The 26,894-nt window shown below is 51.7% G+C and overlaps 1 protein-coding gene across 9 annotated transcripts in view; it reads right to left on the minus strand.

The window, feature by feature from the left end:
• Positions 1-26,894, minus strand: part of NFIX (nuclear factor I X) — a 94,451-nt gene that overhangs the window by 43,136 nt on the left and 24,421 nt on the right. For 3 of the 9 annotated variants that reach the window (XM_033133748.1, XM_033133745.1, XM_033133740.1), the window contains exon 2: positions 23,028-23,559. In XM_033133748.1, the coding sequence (XP_032989639.1) occupies positions 23,028-23,559 (532 nt within the window). Of the gene's footprint in view, positions 1-23,027; positions 23,560-23,934; positions 24,076-24,571; positions 25,355-26,894 lie in introns of those variants that run through there. The other 6 variants (XM_033133746.1, XM_033133741.1, XM_033133739.1 and 3 more) reach the window with 5 other exon arrangements.

Consider the following 26,894-nt stretch of genomic DNA (forward strand, 5'->3'; position numbering starts at 1 on the left):
AAATACAGAACCAGAGAAGCTGCCCTGGGCAACTCCCTGCAGTTGGAAGCTGGGTGCGTAATGGACAAAATGCAAGGCCCCTCAGGAAGAAGGAGGAATGGGCTCCAAGCGTGAGAAGTGAGGTGGGAGAAATCTGCACCAAGGGGGATGACAGCTGGACTGGGGTGAGAAAGATGGAGGCATTTGGACAACGGGGGAAAGAGAAAGGCAAACTGGAGAGAAGTGTGAGCATAAGCCCAGAGGCACAAAACAGCATGGCACATGCAGGGTCTGCAGAGAGCTCTGTGTGCTGGAATACAGTGCCAGGGGTATGACGGAGATGATGCTAGAAATGGACAGCAGAGGCCCGACTGTGAGAGACCCTAAGAAGACAGCACCTCTGGGAGATGGTGGGACCAGCTGCCCATTTGAAGGTGGTTACAAAATTCCAGTCGAGAGCAATTCCCCACCTAGGTATATACTCTAGAGAATCAGAGACATATGTCCACATAAATACTTGTACACAAATGTTCACAGCAGCACTATTCACAATCGCCAAAAAGTAGAAAAACCCCAAATGTCCAACAAAAGAAAGATGGATGAACAAAATGTGGTCCATCCATACAATGGAATATTACTCGGACACAAAGAGGAATGAAGTCCTGATATGTACCACAACATGGATGAACCTTGAAAGCATTGTGCTCAGAGAAAGAAGCCAGTCACAAAAGGCACATTGTGTGTGATTCCATTGATATGAAATGTCCAGAACAGGCAAATTCATAAGAGACAGAAAGCAGATTGGTGGTTGCCAGGCGCTGGGAGGAAAGAGGAATTGGGGCAAACTGCTAATAGGTATGGGTTTTTTGGGGGACGGGGGTGATGGAATTAGACAGTGGCAATGTTGCACAACATTGTGAATCGTGCACTTCAGAATAGTGAATTTTATTACGTGAATTATATCCCAATAAAAAACAAATCCAGAAGAAAGGAGAAGCTGCTGAATTGAGAAAATGACAGTGTTAGTGAAGAGGCAGGGACATTTTGGAGCCACCACACGGTCACATCAGTTTGGCTGTGAGGGCTCATAAGCTTGGGGAGCTGGTGACACCGCACCCAACAGAGACAAGTCATGGAGTGGAGAGAAAAGAGGGGATCAGGGAGTGTGGTGAGCTCACTTATGGATACGGAACGGGGTATGAACTGGATGTCTGCCTGGGAGCTGGAAAGAAAAGTTTGGAGAAATCAGACCTGAGGCTCAGAGGGGGCATATGGACACGGAGGTGACAGGACCAGACCACAGCTCCCTAGTGCATGGCCTCCAGCAAGGTTCTTCTGTCCACCAGGCTTCCGGGCATAATTCAAGGATTATAACAGCATCTAGTTCAGCAGACTGTTGTGGGCTTAAGTGAGATGGGGCTCAGTGACACTGACAAGTAGCATCACTGATTGCAGGTGAGAGCATAGGAAGAGAAGAGGAGATAGGGGAGACCCCGGGGAAACGAACCTTTACAGAGCAGACGGAGCAAGAGGACCCAGGCAAGGCACATGGAAACAAAGGGGCCGGATACCAAGGATACCAAGGAAAGAGAGGGGCCTGTCTTCCATGGGTGCAGAGGCCAACCAAACCATAAGCAATTGGAGATGGAAAGCCAGGCCTGGGAGAGCAGGCCAAGTGGCAAGTTCTCAGATCCTTGACCAGGGTACGTGGGACGTGTGGGAAGCAAGATTCTCATCCTCTGAGCCTCCTGATCCTACGCTTCCACCCTCCTTGCCTCGAGCAGCAGCCCTGCCCACGGTGCTGGGCCCCAGAGCTCAACACATGGCACCACTCAATGGTTTCTGGCACCGGAGAGGAATTTATTTCCTGGACGAAGCAGCCAAAATCGTTCTGCACCTTTGTTCGCGAGCATGGTACAGTCGGAGCCGACATTTTCTAATGGGGCCGAGGAAGAGCAACTCAAAATGGATTCAGGGAGGATGTCGGCTGAGGAGAAGCTGAAAGGCAGAGCATTCGCAGGTCTGGAAGGCTGATGGGAAAATGGACGTGGCCGAGTTTATAAAGTCAAGTACACCAGAGTTTTTAGTGAGTTTGCTGTAAGTCAAATCCTGGGGTAAGCCACCTGAAGCTTTAAAAGGAGCTGGTTTGGGGTGGCTGGTTAGCTCAGTTGGTTAGACCGTGGTGCTGATAACACCAAGGTTGCCGGTTCAATCCCCGCATGGGCCACTGTGAGCTGCGCCCTCCTTAAAATAAAGGGGCGGGGGGATGCTGGTCTGGCATCCAGTGAAGATGGTGGCGTAGGTAAATGCTGTGCTCACCTCACCACAACCACAACAAAATTACAACTAAACTACAGAACCGCCCTCATTGAGAATCGCCTGAAGTCTAACGGAACAGAAGTCCTATAACTAAGGATATACAGAAGAAGGCATGTCGATACTGTCATTAGATATCATTTTCATTGTCTTTAAAAATAATGACAAGTGAAAAATAACCACAGAAACTAAAAAAATTGGCGGGAGTCATTTAAAGCAACAGTCTTAAAAAAAAAAGAACAGGGAGTAGCCTTCTATCTAAAGACAGCCTCGTGTCCTGGAAAAATGGGCTCCCATACATGGGTGGAAGACCAGCATTGCTCCTGAGAATACAGGGCGATCGATCGATGCTGAACAGGAGGAATAATTCCCACAAGCCCACCGTCCCATTCCAGCTCTCTGAACAGCCAGCCCAGTGACAGAATGCAGTGGCTTCTTTTTTGATGTTCTCCTTGGCCCTTAAAGGTTCTGAGCCTCTGGCTGTCTCCTGCTCAGGGCCTGTGATTTAGATCGAGACAATGTCCCAGAAGGAACAGTACCATCACAGGGCCCCCAGAAGCCATCCCTCTTCTCTCTCCTCCCTTCTTCTTATTCTCTTCCCTTTCTCTCTTTCTGCTCCTAACATTCACATGTGCCAAGACGTGCATAGACACAATAAGACGCCCTCGTGCACCCGTGTAGAATCATCGCCTCGCAGCCTATTTACAGACATTTTACCCAACAAAACATCAACTCCCAATGTTTGACAGGAGGCCACACCCCTCTTGTCAGGAGCGATCCCTCCTAAAGGGGGTTCCCTTCGATGAGCAGCAAAAACCCAGGAAAGGGAGAGGAAAGAAAAGGAGCATGTATGAGGCGGGAGAAGGTAAAATTATAAGGTTGGAGTTGTCAAGACAAAAAAATGGGGGAAAAGCAAAGTGACTCCACTATTAGGGACTCGGTGTGAAACCTGGAATTCACAACAGCTGAAAATTGCCTCGCTTTGTCTGCGGAAAACAGAGACACAGAGGTCTAAGGCCTGGGAGGACATCAGAAGCCCCCCACCCCCAAACACACACAGGGTCTGCGCGTGGCCCGCTGGCAAGCAGTGCACATACCCTAAGATATAGGGCCGAGTGTCTGCACCCACTTCAACCAGCACGCAGGCCACTCACCATAATGCCATCCTGTCCTGCCACGGGCCACCTAGGATAGTGCCAAAGGTAGAAACAAAAGTGGGAAGGGGACAGCAGTGCCAGCCTATAGCAGCACCCCTTCTGTGGACAGGCACAAATGGTGGAGGAAGACTTCCTGTGCGAACCCAGAGAAGCACACACTAGGGGTTACTGGTAAGTCCTCCGCCCTTCTCAGCTCCATGCCTCAGAACAGAGGCCGGGCCACATGTGTGTTCTAGGGAAGCCAGGGTGTGGCCGGTGTCCTTGCAGGATGGGAGTGAGAGGGTGCAAGCCCTTCTCATCCATGCACGCCTTCCTCCCGACCCTTCCCACCCAAAGGGGCCTATGAGGCTGAGGGACAGGGTCTGAGCCCCGCACTCCCAGGGGCCACAATGGGCAATGATGACCTGGGCGGGTGTGAGGGGGAGCAAGGGCAAGTGCCCCAATCCAGGCGGGTGTGAGGGGGAGCAAGGGCAAGTGCCCCAATCCAGGCTCAGCTCTTGCTGCCCAAGGAGGGAAGGGACTGCCAGAAAAGGAACAGGAGTGGATGGTAACGTCCACGGCCTGTAGTCCTCTGACACTCACCACGGGGTCAACATGCTGGGGTTGTCAGCCTGGGGTGCTTGCTCTCCTAGTGACAGACCTACTAAGCACCCTGGGCCGAGGTCTCCAGACACAGCACCAGGGAGTCCTCGGGCCCTCCTCAGGCCTGACTTGCCCTTTCTTCTCTTATGGTCAGGGTTCCCCACCATCATTCTCTGCTCTGAGGGACCGTCCCTTTTGTTGTAGGACAGTTAGCTGCATCCTTGGCCACAGTCCACTAGATAGATGCCAATAGTGAAACCCCCACCCCCAGTAGTGACAACCAAAAATATCTCCAGGTATTGCCAGCAGTCCCCCAGGGGCAGAATCGCCTCCACTGAGAACCCCGGTGCTGTAAGATCACCTGTGTCCTCTTCTCCAAGGAGCACACAGCACGAGCTCTGGGACAGTGCGGGCATGGACCAGGCACTTCTGTTTGTCCACACAAATCCACGGAGGCTGGTGGCTGCGGAGCCCCTCAGAAGACAGCTACTGCCCCACCCTGACGAGTGCCACCATGTCTCCTTCATTCTGTGCCTGCGAAGGCCTGTTCCTTCAGCATGGGGCCTGTGGGGTCAGGATGCCCCAGGGGCCTCCTCTGCTGTGCCTGTCCTCAGCCCTGCTGACCTCCTGTGTCATGCCAGAGCCTGTAGTGGAACCCCAGCCCGCCCCGCACCCCACGGCCTGCCCAGCTCCTGGGAAAGGTTGTTGTCCCTGCATCATATCAAAACACAGGGCTTTTAATAGCAGCTTCCTGTGGGGCTGGTCTCCCCCACCTCTCTCCTCTCACTCAGCCCGGCTCCTGCCGGTGGAGCCCCAGCGCCCTGTAATTACGGCAATTGTAATCTCTTTTACTAACAGGTAGATTAATAGCGAGGCAGGTTCACAAAGAGCCCCAGAAAGGAGCTGCTCAGCAGCTGAGCGGGCAGGAAGGGCCTGACACTCCGCAGCAAGTGCGCACATTGCAGACAGACACTTACTTGCTCCAGGCCCAAGGCGTTCAGGGCCTGGAGTAGACGGCTGTGCCCCTGGGTGATCTGAGTACTCGCTGGGTGATTGGGGGGCTGGTAACTGCATTTTCCGTGGGCTTCTGTGTCCTTGTGAAAGCAACAAGGGTTTGAACCTTATGACCTTCAAAGTTTCCTCTTACATCTTTGGGGTGTGATTCGCACTGACACACACAAACGCCCAACCCATACTGGTGCACGCACACACACACACACACACACACACACACACACACACCCACTCACAACGCAATGCATGTGGAGCATCCACAGAGGAAGAGAACAGACCAAGCTTCGTAACACGAATCCCAATCATGATGGTACAGCCACAGGCCTTCTAGCCGATGCCCGGCACTGGCCGCCACAAGAAGGGGAAAGAAAGACTTCCGTTGCTTCTCCTGCCCGGCAGAATCTCCTCCACTGCTGCACCCCCAGGCTTCCCACCGGGTCTTAGGGGTGGCTCCCACCACCCAAGTCCTGAGGACAGTCAAGTTCTGGGCAAGACAGAGCATCGAGTAGATGGAATGAGGGATGAGGAGTGTCAGAGACCCAAGACACTGAAGCCTTGATAGGCCAAACAGACGTAGAAAGTGAGGTAAGGCCAGGTTCTAGGTCAACGAGCACACGTGTGCACACGCGGATATGGGGGCACGTGGCAAGAGCCAGCAGGGACGGAACCTGAGAAGCACTCACTCACACGCGCATGCCTAGGGACTTGATGGGGAGGACAGTCCTGGCCCTGGGGCATGCCGTCTCTGGGGCACTGTGTGTGTGTGTGTGTGTGTGTGTGTTGTGTGTGTGTGAAGACCAGTCCAAATCCAGATGAAGGGAGGAGGGGCTTGCACTCCTTTAACCTCCCCTCCAATCATAGGAGGACGCACACCGCACCAGCAGCCTAGGGTCCTCAGGGTAGGTAGCCTCAGGGGTCAGCAGCAGCTCCTTCCTCAGGAACTCTCTGGACACCATGGGCTTGCACCTCGGAGGTGTGCGGGGGGGACTGCTGCCATTCAAACGTCTTCCGGCACCTACTCACTGCCAGGCAGTCCCTGGTCTCCCCTGCCAGCTCCTGGCCCAAGGGAACCAACACTGTAATGCTTGGGGCCCTGAGGACCCCTCCCCTTCTATCAGTGCTAACAGAGAGAGGCCTGTGAGGGGGGGTCCTCAGATTCACATAAAAACATGAGTTTGAGGATGCAAGTATGTGGGGTGAGTCCAAAATTAATTCTTACAGAAGATGATAGCATGTGTCCATCCGGGGACATGTGAGCCGATGGGGACAACATTCACCTATGACAGGGCTCCTAGGTACGTACTGTTTCCCCAAAAATAAGACCTAGCCGGACAATCAGCTCTAATGCATTTTTTGGAACAATATTAATATAAGACCCGGTCTAATTTTACTATAAGACTGGGTCTATATAATATAATACAATATAATACAATATAACACAATATAGTACAATATAATATAATATAATGTAATGTAATACAATACAATACTGGGTATAATATAATATAATACCGGGTCTTACATTAATTTTTGCTCCAAAGGACGCATTAGAGCTGATTGTCCGGCTAGGTCTTATTTTCAGGGAAACACGGTCATAGGTACTTGATATGGGTGAATGATGGTAGTGTCTTTCTGGGGCTCTGGAATGAACAGGGTACAGCTGGGGATGTGGCGGCACAGGCCCTCAAATGCCATCTGTGGGCATCAAATTTCCAGACAGCAAGTTAACAATATATATGAAGAGTCTATACCCTTTGCCTTGTAATTGAAGTGCTAGGAAGCCTTGTCTGAAGTTCATAAACAGAGATACAAAGCTTAGTGCACCAAGATGTCCATCCCGGCAGAATTTACAACGTAAAGGCCTCCACAGGTGAGGGATTACATCAACTCTGGCATGCTGAAGTCTCAGGCAGATGTTTAGAAAGCCTGCTTGTATTTTTTAAAATAAGCACTATTACATTTATAATAAAAGGTAATTTATCATTTCCAAAATGAAAAGGGGATAGACGTCATTGGAGATGTCAAGAATTAGGGGCAATGCAGCTAAGAAGAGATGCTAAACCACCAAACATTAGTTTTTGAAAAACTGTGACGTGGCAGAATACACAATGGGTTAAATCTAAAAAGTAGCACCCAAAAGTGTTTATATCATACACTCTAATTTAAAAAAAATAAAATATGTACATGAATAGGTATAAAAATGCAACAAAAGGTTAACCGTGGCTAAGTGGTAGAATTTTGCTAATTGTTTCGTATCCCTGTAGACCTTGTGCTTATTTGGTATTTTTATGATGGTATAAATGTGCACTAGTCTTACAATCAGAAAAATACCTTTTTAAAAACAGGGCATGGAGGAGCGACTCTATGTATGTGACTCTCTCCCCGAGTTGTAGAAAAACATAATAAGGTGATGGCAAACCACTGTCTGCAGGTCCCGCTGCGTTCCCGTGAAGCAGGCAGACCTCAGCCTCCAGAACTTTCATGCTCAAGTGGACGCCAGGCCAAATGACACAGAACAGGAAGCAGGGCGACACCCCTAAACCACCGTCACACTGCAGCACATCACACTCCCGCAGGCCACACTCCTGAGACTGGGCACTGGGCCACCCCTCCACTGGACAAGAGGGACTTTGGAGGGGAAAACGGCTTTCCAAGAAAGTCCAGGACAGGCACGTGGGGCCCAGAGAAAGAGATTCAGGACCAGAAAGGAAGTGGCTGGCTGCAGCAGAGTCGTATGGTGGAGCGGGGGAGGGGAGGGGAGGGGAGGGAGGGGGGAGGGGGAGGGGGGGAGAGCTGGGAATTCACTCCAAAAACTAATGAGACTGACTCTAAGTCAGAGGAGAAGTGAAGGGGCAAAACAGCAGGGCTGACTTTGCGGTTCTGTTCAGAGAAGTGGCTATGCGTGTGCAAGTGTGAGAAAACGCGCGGCTCGCATTTGTCTAATAACTCATGGTTGAGACCGAATTCCAACCACCAGAAGTGGGAGTACGTGTACCAGCTAGGGGATGGCAGCCATCTTCCAATGGGAGACAGAGGCCCGAGCGATCCTCAGGAGAGGAGGGCAGGAAGAGCCAGCCACGTGTCTGCCTCTACATCCACAGGAGGGACCTGAAGACCAGGCTTCTGGGAAAAGGGGTGGGGCCGGGGAAGCCTCTGAGCAAAAGGCAAACAATCCAGACTGCTCTGTACTGCAACAGCTCCCTACCAACCCATGCCTCAGGGCACCTGCTAGACTATCAGGGAGGGGAGGATCTGACATGGGTGGAGATCTCGTCAGGAGTGAGCGAACTTGGGGCACAGGCTGTGTCTGTAGAGGATGTGGGCTGGAGGTCCGCGGGCTGGGGGTCCGTGTGCTGCGATGCCTGGGGACGCCCTTCTCTAGCAAGGACAGCTAAGGAGACAAAAGGAAGGTCTGAGTGAGGGTAGGGCGGGCTGAGCTGGGCCTGTGGCCCACCCAGCAATGACCCGTCTAACAAGGGGCCAGGGAGTAGAGGAGGGGGCCAGGAAGAGGGCTGCTCTTTCCCTGTTTCCTGACACCTCATTCCCATAAAAGGAAAAAAAATGTTTTGCGAAACCAAGTCCCTTTCAACCCATTAACCCATAGTTTTTCACTTGCCTTCCACAGCCCTCCAGAAACTGCCACCACTCCTTATGTCAGGATTCTCCGCATGTGATGCCCACTCAGAAAGCACACCGCCACTCTCCCTGCCTTCACTCCCTTTATTCATCAGCCCTGTTTCTGATGTTTATGACATTTCATGCCTTTGTGTCCTCTCAAGGATGGACCCTCGGCTGCTTCTCGTCTGAAGGTAATTCAATATTCAAAATAGGTTTATGTATAAAACTATACGCTGGGCAAGAGACTGATGCAAAGGCAGATGAAATATAGTCCCAGTTCCAAGAGTCCAGTCTAGTGAGAGAAGCCTACAAAAGTAAACTGCAAAGTATCACAGGAGGGCAGCAAAATTACCCAGCCCCCAGCCGAGCCCTGGGGCCACCTTGCGTTCCAATGGGGCCTCACCCAACTGACTGTTCACTTCTGCCACAGACTCTCCAGAGAGGCATGTCTCATGATGAGACACACAAAGGCAGGACTTGCCACCATGGAAATGCCCAGCCTCTCCCAGGGAAGGTACACTAAGGAGGCCAGCACATGCCTCTGCCCACTGTCCAGAAATGAGGGAGCGGGGTTCTAGCTCATCACGGGCATCCCTGCAGCCAGAGTGCTTTGTTGGAGGGGAACACAATTCAAGAGGCCTTGCCAAACCAGGCTGGCATCTGAGTAATTATATTAATGAATCTGAGTTACAAAATCTAATATTAGATGGTGGCTTCAGGACCATCATCCTCAGTTACTGTCCCACGTGGCTGGGAACACTACTCCTGGGCAGCAGTATGGCTTGAACAGACTGTGTGTGTGTGTGTGTGTGTGTGTGTGTGTGTGTTCGCACGTGCACGCGCGCATGTGTGTTGTTTAATTTAAAAGAAATGCATGTATTTGAAACTATGCCCAGAGTTCTGTGTGCTGGGCCCACGTTATAAACCACAACACCATAAATAAGTGAGAGAAATCTGGCCCATCCTAGGGGCAGGGGCCTCTCATTTGGCCCTATCTCTTGGGCTGGCAATCCCCTGAGAAGCAGTGGAGCAGTGGCCTTTGTGTTGGAAGCCAGCATTTCTCCCCACTGAGTTCCCCTTGGCACAGCAGCAGGGCCTTGCCTGCAAACCTGTGGGCCCTGCCTCCCCATCCATGCTCATCAGCTACCTCCACCCGAAGTCCAAACTCAAAAGTTGGGCTTGACACACAGAAAGGGCAGCCTGAGGCCCAGCTGATCCTCCTGCTCTGGCCAGCTACCCAGTGCCGACCAGACGACCGCACCGCCATCTTGGCCATTGTCTGCGGCCCTGTCCCAGGCCAGCAGAAACGGTGACCCAGTTGGCCACACTATGCATGTGGTCAGGGCCAGAGGGCGCCAAGAAAACTGCAGCCATGTAGTAAATTAAACAGGCACGAAACACAGGTAAGTAAGAAAATGTTCGCTATAGGCTTGCAATTACATTTCATATACGCCATGCACAATCGGCTATAAATGATATCAGGTGGCTTAGAACCCAGATTTCTGCAAACTCCACATTCCAGAATGGGATTCAACTCCTTCATCTGGCCCAGTGGCCAAAGTGGCCTGCTCAGGTCTACGCAGGAAGAGCTGGCCTGAAAGATGTGGGAAACAGATAGGTCTTGCCTCTTGGAAACTATCTGGTAGGCAATCAGGGATGGCGGTTTAATGATTTTCCCGTTATTATTTTTTTAAATAACAGGCAAAAGATCCACACCGGAGCCACGCTTCCTGGCAGGGCTTACACTCAGCATTGTCTTAGGTTTGAAGGGCCTCTGAGCTTTGAGAAGGGGGAAGACTCTCTCAGAGCCCCGTGATTCCCTAGAAAAGGTCCCTCAGCCCCAGAACACTACACACAACCAATCAAATCATCGAAAATAGAGCAGCAAGAAATTCAAAGAGGCCAGGAGGCCCTTCCGCTTGCAGGGGCAAGGGCTGTCTTGAGGAGAAACATGCAGGTTCTGCTTACACTCCCTCCAAGGCAGGGCTTCTCGGCCTTGCCACTGGTGACGTTTGGGGCCAGAGGAGTCCTTGTGGAGGGACTGTCCTGTGCACTGGCCTCGACTCACCAGATGCCAACAGCACCCTCCCCTGGTCATGACAACCAAAAGTGTCTATGGACATTGCCACATGTTCCTTGGGGGCCAAATAGACCCTGGTTGAAAAACCACTGTTCTAGGGTGACTAACCATCTGGTTTGGGAGACAGAGGGGTTTCCCGAGGACGAGGGACCTTCAGTGCTGAAACCAGCAAATTCCTGGGCAAACTGGGATGATCTGGTCATTCACCATCCCTCCCAACTAACTCCAGTGCCCCCATTTGCCAACATACTTTATTTCCTTCTCTACCCTCAGGGCTGGGAAGAGTAGCTCTTCACTGCCTTGTATGAAACTACCTCTCATACACCTAGAAAGATGAAACCCCACCCCACAGCTTCTTCCGCAGCCAAAATATTATTATCCTTGTCTCCTCCTCCCCCAGGCGCCATCTCCCAGTGCCATGACTTCCACGAGGCTCTCTCAGTCGCACGCCAAATTGCTCACATATTTCTTATATACTAAGGCTGAAATTGGCCTAAAACCTCTGGTAGAGGAAGCAGCTCCGCCCTGGGGAAGCCATGACTGGGGTGCAGAGCTTTGATTTGCCCACGTTCAGCTCCCCTTCGTAAGTGTGACCAAAGCCATGAAGAAGTCACCTGGGAGAGGAAAGGACAGGGAGAGATCATTTTGGCTCCCCTGTTCTCCCTGGCACAGGGTCTCGCCATGATCTGCTATCCATGGGAGGGGACCTGAGACCCTCGAAAGAAGAGATGAAAGGAAATGGAGTTTCCTGCCCTGGCTCTGGTATTAAACACCTGAGAGTAGATGGCCTGTCTCACCCCACTCAGTGCCTCCCACCCAGGGGACCCCACCCCACTCAGCCCCAGGCTCAGCACCTCCCCACCCCAGCTTTCTATCCATTTGCCTCCTCCCTTTAAAGGCCTCTCATCACTTGGTACCCCTGGAAGCGTTCTTGTTACTACGGAAACAATGATGTCATATGGCTGGGTGAGGCTGCTGGTCCCTCCTACCTCCGCCTAACTAGGTACCATGCCTGCCTTCGTCATCGCTTAGAAATTTATAGCCCAGCACCGAGTATTTATAAGGTGGCTCTGGTGTGACCACAGATTCAGTGCAGGGCTGGTGACTATTTATAGCCAGAGGATATACACTTATTACACCCCCCGCCCCTGTATTCTGGGCCATGTGTTATATAACTGCCATTATGCAATAACGCCCATTATATAATAATTATGCGCTAATGGGGATATAATCTGCAGGTATAATAAGGACACGCTCCCCAAGGGCTGCACTCAGTTGGCCTCCAGCAGGCGGCCTCCAGGGATCTTCTGATCTCTCCGCACACTCCGCCCAGTCCAGAAGAGTCACCAGGTGTCACCCTTCTCCCGCCTGTCATCTGCAGCCTACCCTAGACCAGCCGGCCCAGCCGCAAAGCTCTCTCCAGATTCCTTTTCCCTGTCTTGTCTCTGCCCCTGACCTGGAAAGAACATTCTTCTCTCTGCAGTATCTGTAAGCCCGACACAAAGAATTATGATGCGATAAATCCTGGAAGGCTGAGGGACACTTCACCCCCATTTTTAAGAAAGGAAACAAGCAGCTGCCTCCCCTGGAAGAAGCCTCTAGGGTCTAGAAAAGCCTTAGGACGCCAGGCCAGTTGGTAGAGGGTCAGCCCCACCCAGAGGATCACCTTGGCCCTCCAGGAAAGAGCTGGAAAGCCGGCTCCAGAGGTAAGAGTTCGGGACCAAGCTGGTTGACGCCAAGCAAGCCACTGCTCAGCAACCCCTCCTTTCCTCAGCTCCTCCCCCACCCCTGCCTCAAGGTAGCTGCGCTTTTTATTTTTGTGGGGTCTTAGCGCTGGCTGAGGCTGGAAACCCTAACTTCCACGGTCGGAGTTACACCATTACACTGCCACCAGGAATGACCCAGAGCAGGGTCCTGGCTACTCAGACACCAACACACGCTCTGCTGGTCACCCTGCTCCCAGGAAGGACAAGCAGAAACTGTCACCTCAAGGGAAAAGAGGACAGGGAACCCGGCTCTACACCTGGGGTGATGGGAACATGGGTAGAATGGGCAGAGGAAAAGTTAAGACCATAGTGGCACTTGATGGAGTCAGTTCAATTAGTCCAAACATACCGTCTGCTCTTAAAATAGATTATCTCTATATTTAAGTTATTTGATATATGAATTGATGAAAAAAATTAGACAGACTTGGGAAGTTTCTCTCTGGCACAGGAGGGTGGTTTGGGGAGACTGTCTGTCTCTTACATTTCTCTATTGTTTGGATTTTTTACAAAGAGAGTCTTGTACTACTGTAATTTTAAAAAATCAAATACATCATTTAAAAAGAAAAGTACTTTGGCTCAGGTGACATTTCTGATGTCTGCATCCCATGCTGCAGAAACAAATGCCTCCTGCTCTTTGAGGTCTGGGATGGGCTTGATGGGGTCCCTGGCTCACCAACTAGGCCTGGGTTGGTGGAGTGGCAGATCCCTTCTTCCAGTCCCGAGATCAGCAGCCCTGGCACACAGAGAGACCACAACACAAGATATCAGGAGGGATATTCAGCAGGAGACTTGGGCGGGGCTCATGATTCCCTCAAGGGGTTCTGCTGCCCAGAAAGGGGAAAACCACACAAGGTACGCAGGAGAACAGCCAGGGCTCACAGGTTCTGTCGCCATGTGAGAAAAAGTAAATGAAGTCCTAAACTGGAGGAGAGGCAAGAGGTGAACACAGGTGACATTCCGTCTGAATCCCTCCATTTGTCTCAGGCCAGACGTTCTCAGCTGGGGCAATTCTGTCCCCAGTGACACTGGGAAATGTCTGGAGATATTCTGGTTGCCACACCTGGTGTGGAGGGTTGCCAGTGGCATCTCATGGTCAAGGCCAGAGACGTAGCCAACCATCACGCAATGCACAGGACAGTCCCCATGACACAATAATATGGCCACTAAAGTCAACAGGGCTGTGGTTGGGATACTCTGCTCTATGGGAGCTGCTATTAATGGTTAAGAGGTTAAGCCCCTGTCTTATTAGCCACGGAAACAGGAAAATCTCTAGCCATGAGCTAGCCTCTCTCACAACCCAGCCCCTCGGCATGTTGGGAGAGTTTTTATATACACGGCCCCGAAGTTTGCAAACTTGAAGAAAGGCACAGGGGTGAGAATTTACGTGGAGGATTATACAAGGCAATGAAGAGCAGTTTACTGCAAAACTTCCATCGATCATCGGGTTAATTAGGACAACTACATTTTTATTTCAAACCGCTATTCCAAGCAGACTCCCAGGGAAAGGGCATGACAGAGCAAGGATCAGGGATCCCAGGATGCAGCCAAGCCCTCCTGGCCCCATGCCTGGACTTCCTGCACACTCTACCTGCCCTCCCCCTTGCTCCAGGGAGAGGGCCAAGCAGATGAGCTGGCTGCAGCAGGGTGGGGTGTCCAGCTGACCACCCTGTCTATGTGAGCATGCTGCCTCTAAGGTGGGAGGCAGGGGGCTGGCGGACGGGGAGGGAGGCCAGTGTCAAGGACAGGCCAGGTGCCCCCTCTCTGTCTCCATGCCACCTGGTCTGCGGCTAGGGAAGCCCTTGAACTGAGCCACAGCCTGGGCTCAGCTCCTCCATCACAGCTCCTAGAGAACAACAGAGACCATGGGGTCCTACATGGCTTTCTCCTATGAGACTCTGCCATGGCCAGCAATCCCGTTCAAGTTCAAGAGCGGTGAGGCCCACGGAGGGAAGTCAAGGTGACCTAGAACCTGAAATCCTTCTGCTGAAAACTCATAGTATGACCCAAGTGCCTTGACCGCTCTGTACGGTGGGATAATAAGACCTGCCCTGCCTATATCACTCAACCATTGTGAGGAGCGATCAGCTCCCAGCAGGCCAAAATGGCTCGGCGGGATGACAAAACGAGCTAATTCCTCCCATCTTTCAAGGTGTAGTTCAAGCAGGTCACCTTCCAGGAAGCCTCCCAGGTCTCTGGGTCTGGTTCACCGATACCTCACTACAAACACGGAGACCCCTCTGTGTGCCATGTGAGCGCGTGCACACACATACAGCCAAGAGCACGGGTCTGAAGCTAGAATTGGTGTGAGAATCTGGGTGGTTGACACATGGACCAGACTCAGCGTGGGACCTCGGCCATACTGGGCCTTGGCTGGAAAACTGGAATTGAAGCAGGAGACGGAGACCAAGGGTGGCTCCCTCCTCCATCAACAGGGGACAGGGAGTTGTTGGAAGCCTGGACAAATGGGTGTCCCTTATATTATTGGATATCCTAAAATAAGAGCAACGATGGCTCTGAACCTGGGGCAGGGACATGCCAGGTCATCATTAAGACATCAAAAGTGAAGAGGAAAGCCAGAACGTCCCCCTCAGATAGACAGGCCACAGTGGCTGGTGGGGGGACAAGTCACTTGGAAGACAGGCTCACAAAGGGCAACCCCAAAATATTAAAGAAAAAAAATCCCCAGAAGGCCAGAAAAATCAGACATTAGATATCCATATGGACAAAGTAAGGAACCCAGGCATGCAGGGTAGGGAGGCCCAGTCCAGCCAAACCTCCCTGCCACAGCCCCAACGCCTGCTGGGACCCTCCTGTAATGCCAACAACCCTTCGGCTCAAACATGCTTAAAATGGCGACGACGGTCTGTGGGGCCAGGCGCTTGTCGTGCTGTTTTCCACAGTGCCCTCGGTGCCAAGAAAAACCTATCATCAGAAATGCCATCAGCTATATTTATCTATCTCTCAGCCCCCCAGCCTCCTCCTCCCGTCTGCCAACCAGGCCCTGCGGAGCCCCCCTCACCCAGTGGGCACACTTCCCTGTTGCTGACGCTCGCTCGTGACCACCTGCCCAAGCCTCACTCTCCGGCACTCTCTTCCTGAGCCCCAGCAATCAGGCCTCCACACGGGCACGACAACCTTCTTACTTGTATGTCAGGGCACACCCACATGTACTTCAAATACGCACCCCGACAGGCACTGGTCTGGGTCTTTCTAGTCCCAAACCACAGGCTTCCCTTTCAGCCTCAGCTCCCTGCTTTGCAGGGCCTCTACTGGCCTGCCCGCAATGTCCTCCACAAGCCATGAGCCGGGTCCTCTGGGAGGGGTACCCACGCTGAAGAGTCTCCCACTCTGGTCATCATGGAGAGGCAGGAAGCGCTGTGTGAGAGAGCAAGCCTGAGAGGACAGGGGCTCCTCCGGGGTCTCTGGGCACCCTTTCGGCAGGATGCTTGGCTGCTGGATAGACTTCTCACCCCTCTTCATTCCCTGATGGAAAATGGGGAGGCCCAGGCTGGCATTTCAAGGTACTAAGAATTTCCGAGGCACGTGTATGCGAGAAGGATGCCCACCCTTTTCCCATCCAACCAAGGGGAAAACAACAGAATCTGGGAGGATAAAGAGAAAACGGTCAAGTCAAGATTCAGGACTACTCACAGCCTCCAGCTGTCACCAGGCCTCTGCTAGGGGAATGTCCTTCAGTGCCAGGCACTTGGGACCTTTCCCTACCCAAGCAGCGGGGCTCCAACCTGACCCTCCCCACCCTCTGGCCCAGCACATAACTTATGAAGGTGAATCAATGACTATATCCTAACCCCCACCCCGTACCTCCTCCTTGCTCTTGGGGGTGCAGCAGTCCCCACTTCCTGCCATAGCCTTCTCCCCAGAAGGCTGCCCCTTGCCTCTGAGCCCCCAACTCAGAAAGGAGTTCCAGGGAGCCGACCTCTGTGAGAGTGAAGCAACCCAAATAAAAATTTTAAAACCCAGAAGCTCTTTCTCTCCTGCCCCCTCCCCCTTCACTGGCAAATGAAAACAAACAAGAAATCAAAGAGGCCTTTTGTGCGAGCACCGCGCTGACACGGCTGGGGCCTTTGAAAGGACTTCTGAATCGGACACTGAAGGATAAAATAACTGAAGCGTGGCAGCTCCTGAGACAGGGGGGTGGTGGGGCTGATGGGGCAAAGAGAAAAAGGGGGTAGGGAGGGAGCCACCTTCTTGGGGGGGGGGAGGGGGACTTTCAGCTGTGTCCTCTCTGCCTAGCTGCTGCAGGACACCAGGACAGAGGGAGACCATGGCACAGCCCTCTGCCATTCCCGCCCACCCTTCCTCGGCTCCCCAGGTCTCTGCAATACTAGAAGGTTGCCCAGATGGGCCCTGCCTCCCTCTTCATGGCCCGTGGAGAACAGCCCCTGATGAAACTCTGCTGGGTCTTCCCTCTCTTCCAGCATGGATCACTGCACACTTCATGCCTGCAGGATGGCGCCTTCTAGAAGTCATCATGAGGCCTTCACCCACACCCTGCCAGCAGCATGCAAGATTCTCATTCTTAGAAGGGCCCTGCTCACAGTAGGTTCACCAAATGCGTATTTCATGAATAAAGGAAAATTCAGCCATCCTTCGGCAGTGCCAAAAAGTAAATGAAATCCTCAGAAAGTCCTTCTGCATGTCTGGACCCCAGCCCTCCTGCTGCAGAGTGGCCCCGTTTCCCCTGGGTGGGCGGCACAGCACAGCTGGTCACCATACTCGGGCATACAGTTCCCTTCTAGTTTATCCATGGCCCACACTCTGCCAGCTCAAGCTCAGACAAGGGTGGTTCTTTTTTGCCTTGAGCTACAGCTTCTTACTCAGCCAGCAGAGTGAGCACTCCACCAAGGTCCCCTGTGCATCACAGACACTGGGGACTCCTGACTGGTTGGGCGGACAGTCAGTGGACAAAGGGGACAGGAGCAGATAGTCAAGGGAGGCCCACAACAACACTAAGCCCAAGAACAGAGTCTGGGCATTTCTGATCTCCAATTTGGGGTCACACTCCCTCTGAAGCCAGCCTGAGCCCAATCACCCTCCCATACCAGACAGGGTCAAGAACCCGTGTTACATTAACAGAGCAAAGGTGACCTGGGCTGGCTTCATGGGTGTGTGACCTGGGCAGTTGCCCAGGCCCCATGCTTGGTTTAATGCTGTAACTGTTATCATGTTGCAATTCCTAATCATTTTGAACTAGGAGCCCCCGCATTTTCATTTTGCAGTGGGCCCGCAAATTATGTAGCTAGAAGGCCCCACAAATCGTGTAGCAGCTACCCTGGGATCTGGTCGCACCCGGAGTTTCTGTGTTCAATACCGACTGTTCCAGTTTAGGAGGCCCTCCGGGGGTGGTGACCAAAATGGCAAGGGCACGAGAAGCTGCGTCAAATGCAGGAGGCATGAGGGACTGGCAAGTTTGGCCTGGAGAACAGACAGCTTTCTAGGGAGAGGGGTGGGAAGGAACCATGAGAGCTATCTTAAGCATTTAAAAGTCTACCGTCTTACATCTGGGTCGTCCCTTAAGACAAAAATAAGACCGACAGGTAAAGGTGAGAGGGAGACGGCCTTGGGCTCACGACATCATAACAACAGTAATCGCAGCAGTAATCCGCTGCCTGCTATGTGCCGGCCGGTGTTTTTACATATTGGCTGGTTTAATCCTTTAACTGTCCTTGGAGTTAGATGAATAGAAAAATTTTACAACTAAAGCTGAACAACAGTGATCTCTCTCCCAGGATGCTCTAAAGGGGTTAAAAGATAATCCGTATATCTTCTCACTTTATGAATCTGGGTCCTGGGCCCTGCATTCTTCGCTGGCCCTGGCACCAGATGGCGCTGCCTCAAAGACGCAGACTAATGGCATTTCTGGGCCTTGAAAAAGGAAGCAGTGGGTGAAGTGGCACAGTGGCCACAGTAGGGGTTAGCCACCCACCCCCCACCTCCAGGGCAGCTGGTGCTCCTGTGGTCCTTCCCACGCACTCGCACCAGAGCCACCAGACGGGCTGGGAGTCCAGCAAAGGCTTGGGGGGGCAATGCTGGCAACAGCCATATCTTGGCACAGCTGACGTGGCCTCCACTGCCGAGAAAGGACGCAGATCAGGAGCCCTCACTCAGTCCTAAAGACCAGGGCTCACTGCAAAGCCCCAAGCCCTGAAGCAGAAAGCGAAAACCAGGGAGATTTTATACTTGAGAAGGGCGACCTTGCACTCAAAAAAAGTTCACTTAGACAAATCCTCAGGTGCTAATCCATTTTCTTTGACAGGTAAGGCCTGGAGGCGAGGAGAGAGGCAGAATCTCCTTTCATAGCAGCACAAGGACTGATCCAGGAAAACTCTATAGGACAAATGCGGCTCCTTCGACAACCACCCAAAAACTGCTAGAAAGAAACCAGGAGGAAGGAGAAAGAGGAGGGACCACCTAAAGATTATGAGGCTTGAAAGATCAACCCATTGTAATGCATGGTCTTGATTTGGATCCTGATCCAGACAAACAAAGTTAGGAGATAATCGAGGAAATGTGAACACTGACTATCTGACCATACTAAAGAAATTAATGATTATTTTTAGGACTGACAGTGATATTGCGGTTACATTTTTCAAGAGTCCTTATCTTTGGAAACACATACAGAAATATTTACAGATGACAAGCAACGATTCCTGGATTTTCTTCTACACAACCCAGCGTGGGTGGGCAGTGGGGAGTATGGATAATCGAGATTGGCCATAAGTCGGCAACTGTTGGCACTGATGATGTGGCTTCCTTCTACCTGTGAATAACCGTGTTTCCCCCAAAATAAGACCTAGCCGGACAGTCAGCTCTAATGCATCTTTGGGAGCAAAAATTAATATAAGACCTGGTATTATATTATATTATATTATATTATATTATATTATATAGACCTGGTCTTATTTTACTATAAAACTGGGTCTATATAGTATAATATAATATAATACCGGGTATAATGTAATATAATATAAGACCGGGTCTTATATTAATTTTTGCTCCAAAAGGCACAATAGAGCCGATGATCCGGCTAGGTCTTATTTTCAGGGAAATGCGGTACTCCGTAATGAAAAAGCTGAGCTAAAGAAAGGAGCCACCACCGGATAACCTGGACTTCGTGAGCCGTCACTGAGCGCCCATTGGAGGGACCTAAGGGGAGAAGCTGACATTTCCATTGGGTAAAACATTTTGTTACTTTCAGATTGTTTTTCTTTCCTAGGTTAGGGCCTACATTAAGGAAGCTATAAAGGTGCCAGTTCACCTTCAGGCCCTTGAATAAGCTTTGGAGACAGTCCAGCAGCACTTACAGACCAGCTTAGCCATTCTTCCTCACACAAGCAAGGGCATCCTGGCCCCACACTCCTCTCCACCTCCGGCCACCTGCCCTGAGACACCCCCTTTGAATGGAAGGACATCACCATGAGTGTACCTCCTTCTCCCGATGGCAGTGCTCTGAGCCTGCTCTGCCTCAACTTCCCCTCTTAAATGGGACAGACAAACTGCGAGATTCCTTCCTAGAAGGAAGGCTGCCCTCACACAGGACCGGAGGCCGCGGCACACTCTGGGCTGCCTTTTAGACTCCATATTCTGGGAGCAGAGCTCCTGACATCACACTTGCGTCCTTTATTCCCTTTCAACTATGCCACCTCTTGAAGCTTCGTATGGGACAGAACAAGGGCTTGCAAAGGCCACAGACGAGGATGGTGACTGGAGCTAAAGCCACGCTCCCATACTTTCCACCATGTCAAGTTGGCTTGTCATCAAACCCGGCACCATCAGCTCAGCCCAGATCGAGTTCTTCAGCCCAGTTTTAAGGAAAGAAAATACTTCTTTTAGAGTCCAAAGCAACTCTTGCCTGAGCCCTTGACACCCCCGCCCCCATCCCGCCCCCCAGTTCACACTGGGAGGAAGGAGCATGTCTTCCAGTGTGCGCATGGAGAAGGCCATGCTGTCAGGTCAATGCCATTTGGGGGCTCAGCCAGGAGAAGACATTTTCTAGCAAACTGGGGTAACTTGGAGAAGCTATTCCTGCTCCACACCATCCCAAGACCACCTACCCAAGGCCCAGTGGTGACTCAGGCCGCACCAATTCACCCCAATTCTTTCAGTAAGGCACAATTGAATTAAAGCAATTCCAGCGAGAAAAATCTCATTGAAACGCTCTGGAGGCCAGGGGCTGGAATGATAGACAAATTATAAAAAACATCCTTAGTTCTCTACTCATCTTTTGTCAAGGAACTCGGCCTCAGTCCGGACAGAGATGGCCATGGTGAGATGGGGCATGAATTCACTCATATTCCTGGGCAAATGATCTCACTACAGTTGGGGGCAGGCGGGGGCACCTCTCTTCTCACAACACCTGCCTGGTCAGTCCAGGAGCCAAGAGGCTGGCCAGGAAATGGTCTCCTTTCTCACATACACTTCATCGTACCTCAGCCCCATGCTGGCAGCAGTCAAGAATTTGGCCTAAAATAAGAGGCCAGGAAAACAGCTCAGCTCCAGGGACCCAGCTAGAGAGCGGGGTAGGAGGAAACTAGCTCAGGAGGAAGATGAGTATTAATTTCTGTATTAGAAGCCCTAGTTCTAAATCAGAAGGTACAGACTCCCCTTATGGAGGAGCTAGCTGACCAACACAAGCTTGAGGCTCCAAGGCTTTCCCAAGCCACCTCCGACACCATCAGACACACACCCTCCCCACTCTGACTTGCTGTGTAGATGAAGAATGAGGGCATAACTTTAAAATTTTTCTTTAGTCTCTTTTCTGGAAAGAAAGAGGACTAACGGGGGGAGAAGACTGGCAGTTGCTCATTCTTTGTGAGGGGTCATGATAGTCACACAGGGTTAGGTGCAGGCCTAGAAAGATCCATGGAGGGAGGTAGGGTGGTGGGGGGGTCCACTGCTTCCAAACAACCACCAAAGCCGCCACCTCTCAGAACAAGAGAAAATGAGCAAGAAGAGAGACCTCAAATGCCCCCTTTTCCTCACCGGAGTTCTCCAACATACAGACTCTCAGTGCTGATCTCAGCTGAGGTTATGTTCCTGACGCAATGCTGAAAGCACCCCAAAAATTCATTTCTGGATTAAGTCATACCGCTCCTCCCAGCTTCCCAAACAGGCAAGGGGGTGACCACAGCAGAAAAGTCAGTCGCTTTTCTTTTTTGTGAATGAACAGGAAGGAAGACACACACACACACACATACACACGGGAAAGAACATTCACTAGAGTTGAAGTTAAGCCACATTCTCTTACATTCGCATAAAGAGAAAGAAGGAAAACAAGGGGAAAAATTACTGGAATGGTGGAAAGGAAAAAAACACACGCGCGCGCGCGCGCACACACACACACAGAAAGGTTTGGTAGCCCTCTCATTACAAGTTGGTTGGGCATAATGTAAACACACTTCTGCCTTGCTTAATCACAGAGTGCCGCCCGTTTAGGTTTGAAAGGCGGCAGTAAATTGGGCGTAGCTGAGTGGAGGCTAAAAATTAACCAGCCATCTCTGTTTCAATTTGTAAGAAAACAAAAGCGGAAAGAAATTATAAAAAGGGAAAGAGTAGGGGGAAAAAAAGGAAGAGGAGGAGAACTGAACCACTCTGACCCAAAATGCAGGGTAAAATTGGAAAAGCGATAGAGGAGAACTGGAACTACTTGGAACACAAAAGGAAAAGGAAATTTTAGTTTTTTTGACTGTTTGTTTCTTTAAGACCTCTCCTGCACTCCCTTACATGCCTGTGCCCCCACCCCAGCAGAAGTGCGAGGGCTACTGGGAACCCATTCTGGGGTCTTACCAATTCAGCGAAACACGGTGAAAGGGAAGAGAGAGCATAAGGAATCTCGTGCTCCTTTTTACTCTCTATGAAATCAAATGACTTTCCTACTCTCCAAAAGCCAAATCCCAGCCAAAACAAGTCCTGCCTGGGCACCTGGGCCCCAGAATCTGCCTGCCTCTGCCTTCTCTCCTCTTTTCTATTCATTGTGTCTCATATCCTGGGGTTTTATGCTCCCCTCTCTCTCTCTCCACGGAACTGCTGTCCATCCCGCATGTGCCAAATCTGGCTTTTCCCCAGAACTTGAGGGGAAGCAGCAGGAAAGCCCCTACCTGCCCCCCAATACTACTTCTGACTCATTTAAAATAAGAGCAACCAGTGATTTTTTTGGAGAGGGGTGTTCATCAGAAACTCTCACCATCATGGGTAATTCTGGGACATCATGGCCCCAGTCCTAAGACCTGCAGCATCTTTTGGGTAAGATGAGTCCTCCAAAGATGGAGATGCAAGAAAATCAGGGACATGGCAAAGGAGCCAAGGAGGAAGAATGGAGAGGGTGGAGGTAAACAGAAAAAGGGAAAAGGCAACATCAAATGTGCTGCAGGCCTGCACAGGACGGGGGCACTCGGTAGGCCGATTGGGTGTATGGCTTGGACAGAAGAGGAACAATAAACAGAACAAATACCAGCAAGTAAAATAAAATGGTGGGGGGGACTGAGAGCGACCTACCGGGAGTGTGGACAAAGTAAGCCAGATAAAGATCCAGTTCTTTGATTGTGACTCCAATGTGATGTGGCTGGACGCACAGGCCGGGGTTCGAGCACTGGGGCGACTTGTAGAGCCGCTCTCCATCAGTACTTTCCAGGGGGATCCCCTTAAACAAAATCACCATGACCAGGTCCAGTCGCCACACCTTGTCGGCCTGGCGCAGGCAGTCAATCCGCCGGATCTTGCCCTTCTGGTCGGGGTTGGAGAGCACGCAGCAGGGGGGCTTCTTGCCTGTGATGGTCAGCACGAAGTCCTCTCGGAACTCGGGCCGGATGTCTTTGCGCAGCTTGGCCAGCAGCCGGGATGCCCACTTCTGCTTGATCTCGGGCTTCTCGCCCAGCAACTCGTCCTTCACCGCCCGCTCCTCGTCCTTCGACATCCGCTTCTCGTGCTTCTTGAAGTACTTGCGCTTCCGCGCCTGCAGGTTGAACCAGGTGTAGGAGAAGGCGCGGACGTGAGGCAGCAGTGCCTCGATGAACGGGTGGAACTCATCCTGCAGGCGGCAAGCCGGGAGCATGCGGGGCGAGGGAGGACGGGAGGAGGGGAAAAGAGAGAAGGAGAAAAGAAGCGTTAGAAGGGGGTACAGGAGAAACCCTCTTCTCCTCCTCCCCCCCAACGACAATTTTCTCTTGCGATTGTTCTAGGAAAGTGTGGTCCGGAGCCACCACCAGTCTAGCCAGCCGCTTGCTCCCATCTCAGCCTCAGCAGCCAGACAGAGGCATCCGGAGCCTGAGCACACACCTATTCTCTCTCTCTCTCTCTCTCTCTCTCTCTCTCTCTCTCTCTCTCTCTCTCTCTCTCTCTCTTTCGCTCTCTCTCTCTCTCACTCACACACACGCGCGCACAGACAACGTTGCCGTCCACACACACACGCTGCTGGTATCCCCGCCAGGCTCTGTCGCGCCCATGACATCTCCATGTTCTATCGCAGCCTGGAACTCGTGTCAGCTCGCCCCAGCGCGGCGTCCGGTCTGCACAGACGTCTGCCCGTGGACGCACATTCAGGGCGTGTGGAGGCCGCCTCGCGCCCCGACACCAGTCGGGTTTTGGCCACCACCAAGAAGAGAGAACATGACATCCACCAGCGAGAGAGCGAGGAAACGGATTTGGCTTCCTCCTCCCCGGCCTGTTTTCATTTTCTTTTTTCCTGCTCCAACTGGAACATCCACCCCAGCATTTTTTAAAATCAGATCTAAATTCGAAATATGTGATTTCAGCTTTGTTATCGACACCAATATTAATGTTAATCACAGTAATAAGGAACAAAACACTTCTTGTTAGCACAAATAAGGTGGTTGTCTCGGCCACATTAGGGTTAAAAGCTACATGGGGTGTCCTGCACCCCGTCCCCACTGACCCCTTCACCCTCTTTCGCACTCAGGTGACAGAGGGCCAGGCTCTCGCTTTTGGGTTTTTTTTTTTTTTTGCTTGTTTGCTTGTTTGAAGTTTAAATAATAATTGATTTCTGTTTACAAAAATAAAACTGGAAAAAAATAAATAATTACCATTGATCTGAAGCACCCGGCAAAGCCCAACGCCCGATTCTGAGCTTCTGGACTCAACAGAGTTGTGAGTTGGGGGCGGGTGGGGGGAGGGGGGAGGGGGAGGAGCAGGGGAGGAAGGTAAATGTTTTAAAGGGGGTTATTATTGGTGTTCTGGGGAATAGGGGCCGGGCTTGGGTGGATTCTCAAACCCTTCCCCCTCCCCCCCCACGCTCCATTGCACAGAAGGGGGAAATTAATATTTTTTTTGAAAAGGAGCAAAAAGAAAGAAAGGTCAGGGATAGCAAGCAGAGAGAGGGAACGAGCCAGTTGCCACACACGCCAGGTAAACAAAAGCCAACAAATTTTTTTTTTCAATTTTGCCCCCTGTGCATCCTCTTCCAGTTAAAAAAAAAAAGAAAAATATGCAAAATTTAAAAATCAAAATCTACCTCCCAACGCCCCCAACCCACAACACACCCTACCCCACCCCCCGTGCAAAACAAAACAAAAACAAAAACCAGCAGAGGGAAAAGCAGCAGCTGAAGAAAAAGGCTTTCGGCTTTGGCAGCGGCACAGGGGTGTAAACTTGGAGCTGCCTCCCTCCGCCTCTGAGCCTGATCGCCGGCAAAGGGGGAGCTCGCAGATTCCCGGGGAAGGGGACGAGTTCGGACCGGCTGCAGACCGTCTCTGGCAGACGCGTGCTAAAGAGAGAGGGAGCGAGGGAGGGAGGGAAGAAGAGAGAGAGAGAAAGAGGGAGAGAGCGAGGGAGGACGAGGATGGGATGGGTGTGTGTGTGTGTGTGTGTGTGTGTGTGTGTGTGTGTGTGTCCGCGCGCGCACTAGCGCGCGCGCGCTGCTTGGGTTTTGGGTGTTTTTTTTTTTTTTTGCTTCTTTTCTCTCAAACTCCCTCTCTCTCTCCCCTTTCATGCTCAATCCCTATCCATTTGCTTGTGCCAAAGCCAGTAAAGGGGGGGGGGAGGAGGAAGGAGAGAGAGGGGAGAGAGAGAGGAGGGAGAGAGAGAGAGAGAGAGAGAGAGAGAGAGAGAGAGAGAGAGAGAGAGAGAGAGAGAGGGAGCCACCTATTTGGCAATGAGACATCCTGGAGCAGCCAATGGCTGCGTCCGAGGGGAGGAGGAAACCGGGCGAGCAGGGAGGGTGGGGAGAGCCCCCGGCAGTTGGAGACCAAAAACAATTTGCCCAATCGACAAGTTCACGTCTAATGAACAAGCAAAGTCCAGCAGTTATGAATTTTTCATTCCAGGCTCCCACTCGGGTCCATTTGGCAGTGGCCACCCAGCAAATTTGAAGTGGGTGGGGTGGGGTGGAGGCTAGGATGGAGGAAGACTCGCAATTTTTTTTTCAAGCCAGAAAAATAAATAAATAAACGCCTGACTCCCGCGGGCTGGAGGGCAGGCGGGCAGGAGCCCCAGAAGGCCTTGGGGAAAGCAGCTGCGCCTTCTCTCTGTGTTTTGGTTTCAGTCTTTTTCTCTCAGGCCTGCACACTCTTTTTCTGGTTCTATTTCTTTTTTTATTTATGGAGCGCACAGGGGCGAGTGGAAGTTTTCCTCCCCGGCCATACAGGAGCCGTGCTATGAATAGAAAGAGAAAAAAGAGAACTCCAAAGTGTCGATGCCAGCAGGACTTCCAGGGCAGGGACCCGGTGCCCAGGGTGCAGCCACCTCTTCATCTTGGGGTCTGGCAACTGCTCACAGGAGCACTCCCAGACCAGGCGGCCCCCAGCACCCCGCAACTCCCTTCCCCAGCCCCCCAGCAAGCTCGGCAGCCTCCCTGGGCCCACACCCAGCCACGCACGCTCCATTAGCAGTGACAAGGGATGCCAACGCAATGCAGCTCGGCTCGAGAAACTGCAACAGTTTATGAAAATAGCCTCCTGTCACAGCACTCCGCTGACAAGCACTCCATGCAGCCACAAACACAACAGCCAACCCCGGGAGAAGTGACAAAGGCAGGAAGATGGACACTACTTCCCAACACTGAGTCCTACTGACGACGCCTCCCCCCACCACCCAGAGCTTAATTCTTTGCTTTCTCCCGCTCTGTCTCCTCCACTTGACTGGTGTTTAGTGTTTCTTGGTTGGAGGAGGGGAACACTCATCGTTCCCCCAATTCAATTCAGACTCAAGGGCCTGAATCATATGGAGCAAGATGCAAGAGCATAAAATAAGAAACCTGACGGGAGAGAGCTAAGAAAGCAAACAACAGAAGAGAAAGACAAGGAAAATTAAGACAACCTTGGGGAAACTGAGTCACAGAGAAGCGGCCCACTATGGAGCCCCTGTTCCTGGGCCTTCCTCCCAGGAAGGCCAAAAGGTGAGCATTGCAGA

This window comes from Rhinolophus ferrumequinum, chromosome 18 (assembly GCF_004115265.2).
Source record: "Rhinolophus ferrumequinum isolate MPI-CBG mRhiFer1 chromosome 18, mRhiFer1_v1.p, whole genome shotgun sequence".
Classification (NCBI taxonomy): Eukaryota; Metazoa; Chordata; class Mammalia; order Chiroptera; family Rhinolophidae; genus Rhinolophus; species Rhinolophus ferrumequinum.